Source organism: Bidens hawaiensis, unplaced genomic scaffold, assembly GCF_021521415.1.
Source record: "Bidens hawaiensis isolate Kalapana, Puna unplaced genomic scaffold, B.hawaiensis_p1.1 tig00027553_1, whole genome shotgun sequence".
Classification (NCBI taxonomy): Eukaryota; Viridiplantae; Streptophyta; class Magnoliopsida; order Asterales; family Asteraceae; genus Bidens; species Bidens hawaiensis.
In genome coordinates, this window is record NW_027494464.1 from 46,130 (window position 1) to 54,607 (window position 8,478).

Consider the following 8,478-nt stretch of genomic DNA (forward strand, 5'->3'; position numbering starts at 1 on the left):
GTCTAGTTGATCTATTTTGGTTTAAGTTGAATTGTTCCTCTATCCTTGGTTGTGTAGTATTCATTGCCATTAGGGTCGAGTGTTGGTGAGACCGAGAGGTGATCCTTCATTAGAACACGTTAGCAATTGTTTCCCGGTTTGGTCTTTTCAGGCGGTTTTGAGTAGTTTAAGCTTGTTGTGGGAGACCGAGAGGTAATCCAGTGAGCCCGAGCGATCCTTAGTCGTGTCATCTTTAGGGACCGGTGTCTTGAAGTCATTCAATCCATTAGCTTGTTAGGCCTATAATTTGATTCAGACCTAGGTAGACGTTTTTCTCCATCCTAAGTTAACACAGTTAGTTTGTCGTTAAGTTTATATTTTTGGTAAGTTTTGTTAGTTAGTCCAGTTAGTTCAGTTAAGTTAAAAGAAATCAAAAATCAACATAATATTATTCTAAGATAGGTCTTGTCTAGGGTCAGTAATCGTTAGCGTCTTACGTGTCCACGTGTTCGATACTCGGACTTCCTATGTCTATACTACTTGTGATCGGTACACTTGCCGGTTGTGTGTGGTTTTAGGATTTTCGTTTTAATATTAAAGCTTAGTTGTGAGGGTCATTATTATAGGGTTATTAGACACACATCACCTAGGTTCTGGGACTTACAATAAGTGGTCCATATAAATGTTTTTGCCACATCACCGTACACATCAACATCCACATCTTCAAAAACTAACATAATGTAACCCTGTTAGTGAAAAGCTCATTAGCGGCCAATAACTCCAAAGTTTATATTATTATAATCCAATACCCCTTTTGAATATAAGCTTATGCTGTACAATGAAAAACTTTTAATAACATAAAATAAAAATTAAAACAAATAACTTCATCATTACACTTTTAATAATATGCGTTAAGTATCGTTATTCAATAATATTTTTATTAACATAAGTGAGTACTTGAAGAAACACAACCAACAAATGCAATGGAAGAACAAAAGAACATCTTGAACAAAAAGAGATATAAAAGCAAAAGATTAGAGAAGTTGTAGGTATACGTCATTGGTTTTTTAACCGAACATGCAATTTATATTATTAAAGATGGTAATATCAAATTTGAATATATGTGATTTTGTTATTGCTTGTAATTTATTATAGACTTCGTTTATGCAATTGAATAATATGTAATTTGTTTTAGGAGGAAATGAAAAAAAATAGAAAATACATTTACTACAAAATTAAAGGCATTTTCATCAACATATAAAATGATTATGTGTTTTACTATAATTTGTCTTAAAAAAAAGAAAAGAAAAAAAAAGACCACATTTTTTCATATAGTTGTTATTAAGATAACAAAATAGTTGTTACGTTTTAAACACAAAATGCATTAGTTGCATCAAATTCAAATTCTAAAATATAACACTTTTTTAATTCACAATGAGTTACATTTTACATATATAAATATGTCTTGTATACAATTTATCATACAATACATTACGCCAATGAAAATGAAATCAATAATTGTATTTTCATTCATTATTCAAGCAATTATCAATGGTGTTAATCTCTCTGTAGCGATGTCATCGAACACAGATAGGCATGTATGCAGAGGTGGTGGTTTCAAAAGCGGCACCATTTGAAAAAACCGAGATTTAGCATTGGATAAACTCGTGGTGTTACTTAAAGATTCTATGTTCCATGGTTTTCACCATACCCAAGCCGGTGAGAAACCTGAAGAGCAAGTTAGCGCGAGCTTACTTTGTCCCCCAGTTATCGATAAAACACGTTGCGAGTGCGGTTTCAATAAAACGGTTAGGTATCTTCTTCGAGCTACCATGACCAAAACAAAGGTGTAGCATGGGACATGTATAGTACTTTTACTATCATGGTGCGTTACTCTACTGGTCGTAAAATATTCTCAATTCTTGATGATTGGGCTTGGTACAGTTTCCCATACCCAGATAATGTCAATGCGATTGCGTTAGAGAAGTCCATGGATAGTCTAGCAAGTAAGTTACAAGAGGAAACCGCGATAGGTGATGTTCTTAAAAAATATTCAACGGGAACTATGAATTATGACGGGGATGAAAACTCTTTGTTTGTGGCTATGCAGTGTACTCCTGATATATCGAAGGAGGATTGTATTAAATGTTTATCTAAGGCAAGTATTGAGATCCATAGTTGTTGTACTAGGAAAGTACTCTTTGAGGGAAGAGTTGTTTCTACAAATTGTTTATAAGGTATTCACATGTAAGTTTTTTTGAAGTTCCTGAAAAGTTTAGTGATAAGTATTGTGATTAGAGTTGATGTTTGGATTTGAGGTCACAGTGAGGTTATAAGTTAAAGTATCAAAGTTGTATGTTTTTGTCTTATTCATGTTAAATTAATGTTGGAGTAAATGTCCATACACTTCAGGAAAAGTCGTTAGATGCAATCACCTTATAGAGACGACAATGTCCTCCGCATATGGGTGTAATATGAAACGCACATCAGTGTGTCAAAACAAATACATAAGCCTCATTTTATAAAAAATTCAAATTGAAGTCCTAAATCTAGAATTAAAACTATGTGGGTACGTAAAGTGATGAAGATCAAGGTCAACGACCAAAGTCTATACGGTTAGTTGTACGCTTAATTAAACCATAGTAAGAATTTCCTCCCTTAACTTTGCGCTTAAATTGGCGGTAAATGGATTATGTAAATCTGAAACCCTATCCATGTTGATCGGAAACTAATTGATTCAACACGCATTGGCTTACAAACTATTTCTTTAAAAAAATAACTATCATTTTTTTCTTTTTGCTAAAACTGTCTGATTGAACGATCAAGACTAAATTTAAAAAACAACCATTGACTTATTACCGTTGCAATTAGACAATGGCTATGAGCATTAGAATCATATCTTGCATGTTAGATAAGTAATTAATTAAGCTTTAAAGCTTTATCAACACAGGCTTATATTCTATATGAAACATTTTTTTAACAGATAATAATCAAAATAGACATGTTAACCATACTTTTTGTTTAAATAGGCATCACTTTTAGTGAGTTGTGGAGTCAGATTATTAGTGTGTCAATTAAAGGAGCCAGATTATTAGTGTGTGAGTTTGCGTATTAGAAAAATAATATATTAAGTTTTAAAGTTGTAAGACCCTGATTCCCGGTATCTTACTAGAGTTGGATTTATTTATGAACACATTCTAAAATCAGAGTATTTTAAAACTTTAACATGGGGCATTAAGTCAAACATGCAAAAAACTTGAAACATAACTAGTCTTGTCCAATATATAAACCTAACATAACACAAAAGAAATATTCTGTCAGAGCCAGTCAGTTCATGGATAGCCCCTATCTTGTGTGTTATGTTAGATGTTAAATTAGAACTCACTTTGCTTAAATAGGCATCGTTCATTTGTGCATATTAAAAGTTAGTTATGTAGAATGAGTTCTAATTTAACATTTAACATGTTATACTTACATATACGTTCACATTCGTATCCGAAGATACACATACCATACTTAACCTGCTTTTACATTCTTACTTGCTTTCCTTCATTCTAAACATGCACTTCTTTGCAAAATTCTAAGGACCCGTTGACCTATCTTCGTAGAACTTATAAGAATCTTTTGTCGTATCTTTGCATAAATTATAAGGACCTTCTGTCACACCTCAATTGACGGTGAAATATGTCGTGGCGAGATATTAATTGCTTATGCTCGATGACACTATTATAAGCAACAATAATAATTTATTTCATTATAATACACGTGCTCATGATCAACAAAACAACTTAAAATAACTTTATGAAACAATTATATTGATTGAAAACCTAGAGGTATACTAGATTTCCTTCATTCTTGGAAAGCATCTTACAACCGAACGTGCAACATGTATAAAAATAAATAGAGTCAACTACATAAATAGCTGGTGAGGTTACATAAGTTTAGTTTAGCTATAAATATAAAAAAAATGTGCAACTCATAGATGATAATTACAACCTTTATGAATATGTAACAAAAATAAATAGATGTGGACATGTTCTCTTTGGTACAAAACCAAATTATTTGGGTAAGTGTATGATCATACTAGATAAGATAGATGTGGCCAAATCAAAACTACACACATAAATACAAAATCATGAGGCATACACATAAGACATGCAATAATCACATGTAAACATGGAATTGAAATGTATTCGAATAGATGCGGTTAAAACATGAATAAATTTGAATACTGTATAAATGCTACACCCAAAAGATGAATAAAGGGTATGTAAACTCACCTTAAAAAGTTCCAATACAAATAAAGAAAAAAGAGGAAAAAATAAGCAAATGAACCGGAAGTGTCTGGTTCAACGAAATATCCTAAAACATGAAAAGATTCTAGGTTCAAAAGAAGTCTTAGATGGAATATAAATATGGGTAAAAACATGTCAAGAGTTCAGTTAAGATTTGGGGTTTTAACTCAAAGACTAGACAAATACCCTCTCATCTTTATCAATTTATTTGATAAGCTTGTTTAAAATTTTTATTTATTCTATATCTTTTGATATGTTATGTTTTTATAAAAACCGAACATACTGTTACAATGGGCTTATTTTTGTTGAAGTTTCGATATAAAAGAATTTCGGTACCAATATGTAGTTTAATTTGTACAAGTCATTGCTACACCATCCATACAAGTCTTTAATGCACTTATTAACACACTTAAAAGAGTACAGTTTTTCAGAAACTGTTCCCTCCCTGCCTCCTAGGGACTTAACCGGTGATTTTGAATTCGTAGTAAATTAATTCTATTTTTAAGTTAAATGATTTGTAACGAAACTCGCTGAAGTAAAAATTGATATCCTTTTCGTGATTTCGTATGCTCAGTTCGATTCATCTCCATTATTATCAACCAATTAGCGACATTCATTAAATTTTTCACCCAAATTTGGGTTCGATTACAGGTACCCTTCATCCTAACTTTCAGTCTGTTGGTTATTTATTCTAAATCACCATTGATTTCTGACTGCTTAATTGCTGGCTTTATGTGTTTCAAGCAGTGAATTGTGTTCCATATTGAAAATATTTTGTGGGATTTGTGATTTTATTTTCTGAATTATAAATTTTCTGATGCGGGTTTTCTTAATTTCGTCTATTTTGGGATCTTTAACTTTGGAAAAATTGCTATATGTTATCAAATTGGACAATTCGGGCTTTTTTTTAACATGATTTGAGATTGATTTTGCTATGAACAACCATGTTTTGTTGAATTGAATGGATATTTCTTGAATGCATGTTAGGTGGCTTTTTCAATTTCTATTTTTTCTAGGGTTTTAATGGTTGGTAGACTTGGAACATTTCATTCTTGATCTTCATTTCTTTCCTTAGGGAAAAGATTCAGGAAAACACAAGGTATTGAAGGAGCTTGAAACATTGCATAATAAGTACATGAAAAAGACCAGAGGGTTGTGTGAATGTGTAATTAATTCATTTATAGTTACATATAGATTAACTAGTTTAACATTATTTTTTCTTTTGGATTCTGCAAAGATTATTGAAATTACAAAGCAGTCTGAATAGTCGGCTAATGCAATCTTCAAATTGGAGGATGATATTCTTAAATGGTAAAAGATGTTATTGGATGTGGATAACATAGCCGAGGAAATTACAAGAGCTCCAAAGGTATTTATGCTAGATTTGAATTTGGACGATCATTAATTATTTTTTGTTGTTTTAGTAGTTGAAATTGAGGCATTTCGTATTGAGATTGCTAAAGTTGTGTTCAATTTAAACCTTGGGAAGAACAACTGATTGAGCACCAAGGAAAACTTGAAGTTGCATCAAAATCAGTAGTAGTAGCAAACAAAGACGACATAGCATTCCAATCTGCGACTCAGGTACCAAATCTAAACAAAAAAATCGTTTTATGCTTTCTGCTTCCCGATCTTTTCTTTTTCTTTTTTTTTTGGGTAATTCAAAGTTAAAGTTTAGTATAAGAGTTCACCAATTTGAAATCTCAAATAATCTGTTTGTAGCAATTCTTCGAAGTGAATTTACCATTCTACCCCTGGTACTTGATCGAATTCACATAAAACCCAACAAAAATCGTGATCGAAACAACAAATAATCCAAGAAAAGTTCACCCTTTATGGTGTTTTATCATGTTTATGATCCTTTATTTTCTAATCTTTCTTGATATTTTTTGTTTTTAATTGAAGGTAACTGGAATTTCGCATAACCCATCAAAGAAGCTGAAATCAAATAATTCAGTGGCTGGATTTGGTAAGCTTCCCAAAAAAGTGATTTATATAGTATGGAGTATAATTATATTCATATACTGTGTATCGGGTATTTGATGTACATTTTTATTAAGATTATTACGAATAAAGAATAAAAATTATAATGGTTGTATGGTAATTTCACATTGGTATTTATGAAAGTAATGCAGCATTGCGGAAAGTAAAAGTACATTCGATTGAATTCACTTAGAATTTGATAGGAAATTTTAACTCTCCTAACCTCTGCTTATTTATGTTAAAATGTTTTGTATACAAAGTTTTGATTAAGAACATAAATGTATACAAGGATTTTACCATGTGGCATCTTAAAATGACCAAAATTTAAGTAGATTTTCTGAAAAGGAGATTTTTGGTTATTTTTTAATCTGTTTATTCATAGAAAATGATGTTTATTCTAACCATGTATCAGTTAATGACTGAACTTAAACAAGCTCTGATTATTTAATTACTTATTCGTATACATATACTTGTACGTATATTGTTAATTCTGATTATATATCCATGGTCAAAATTGTTGTCTTTGATGATTGCAGCTATCTCTAATGTCATTTGATGGCTCTGTATCTCATTTGCTAAAGTAAGGTTTTAATCAACCATTTCTTAATTGTATAATTACTCTTTTTTTAATCTATAATTTGTTTAAATTGTATCATTATTGTTAGTAGATTCTGGTGTTGGGGTTATATTATATACGTATAGTTGAATTTTGTTTTAAATTAAGATTGTTTGTGATAAGTGTTACTTCATAATTACATTTTAACCATTTGGGATCTTGGTTAGGTTTACTTTGAAATATTAAAGGGTTCACGTATTATCGCGCTGAAATTAGGCAAAGTTATGCAGGAGCATGGTATACTTTTGATGCCAGATAGCTTATCCAGGTGTGATACAATCTATTATTCTTGTTTGTTTTTAAGTTTACTATAAATAAAACCAGAAGAAATTATGGTGCAGGGGTTGGGATTGTGGTACATCACCAAGTACCTGTAAGTGATGTGCAGTACACATTGTCATGCATAAAGATACAATATGCCTATGCATAAGTTATCTCTTTAGTTATTTATATCTGTTTCGTTTAATTTTAATTATTTCAGTTGGCCATATAGCAGATTAAGTCTTAAATTTCATAACCGTTCTTTTAATCTTTCTTCTTTTTTTTTTGGTTTCTCATATTGTTCACTATGTATGATGTACTTTGAACATGAAAATAATGGTCTAAGTAATGATTTGCTGCTACGAACACCCGTGCTTGGAGGAGGGTCTGTTCACTTACTCTATGGGCGTAGATTCGATATGTGATATGTTTAAGGTATTTGTTGGTTTTTTTAGCCTAAATATATGAATTCTTAAATGAGTTTCTACTTGATCTTTTCAATCTCCCTTAACTGACTTGCATTTCTTATAATTATTTACAGGATGATTCTATATTTTATGGCCAATTTTCTTTGGTTCGTCGGGTTTAAAGGTGATTTCTTTAATTTAACTTAAATTAACCGATATCGATCTTGGTTCAAGGCATAAATGAGCTGGCTTTGATCATGTTTCCACTTCCATTTGCATACAATAGAAGCAATCCAGTGAAAACATAATTTATATAACTATAATGAATTTGTTAATGTAGCTCCTTAAGACAAACGCAACCTCTGGTCCGAGCTTATTAAAATAACATTTGGATTTTAAGTTGTATCTTTGATATTTTATACATATGTATACTGGAGTTAAAGGGAATACGTGAAATGATAGCAAGTTAATTGTATTTTGCTTTTGAAAACAAAGCAGGTTAGCATTCGAATCCGTTGCAACGTGCAATTGTTGTATAATTTGGGTAAAACATCCCTGCCATAGCGTGCAGGCTTGCTAAAGGCTGTTACTTAATTTGATTACGCATTTATGTAGCTAATGTTTTGGGTAAAAATCAACAAGTGTAATTTCGTAACCAAATTAATAAGTGAGGTATGATGCTTGATTGAAATGAAAGTAGAAATGCAATAACACAAGAATTAGTGTGAGGAAAAAGCTTGTTATCTAGAGAATAACAAGAAAAAAAACCCCGGGCGGTGAAAATTATCACCACCAGTTTATTAATAATAAAAAATTGTTACAAGTGTTGGAGCTTTCTCTTTGTATCGTGTTACAGAGTATTGCTAATAAGTGCGATTGTGTTGTGTTTGTTTTAATCCAAAGATTAACTCTATTTATACAAAAAATAAGTTAACTA

The 8,478-nt window shown here is 31.2% G+C and overlaps 1 protein-coding gene across 1 annotated transcript; it reads left to right on the top strand.

Moving 5' to 3' along the window:
- Positions 1 to 1,861: 1,861 nt before the first annotated feature.
- LOC143575618 (cysteine-rich receptor-like protein kinase 41) lies at positions 1,862 to 6,348 on the top strand. The gene is made up of 3 exons (XM_077059937.1): positions 1,862 to 2,137; positions 6,180 to 6,243; positions 6,335 to 6,348. Exons 1-3 carry the CDS (start codon positions 1,862 to 1,864, stop codon positions 6,346 to 6,348), a joined length of 354 nt encoding a protein of 117 aa, XP_076916052.1.
- The last annotated feature ends 2,130 nt before the right edge of the window (positions 6,349 to 8,478 follow it).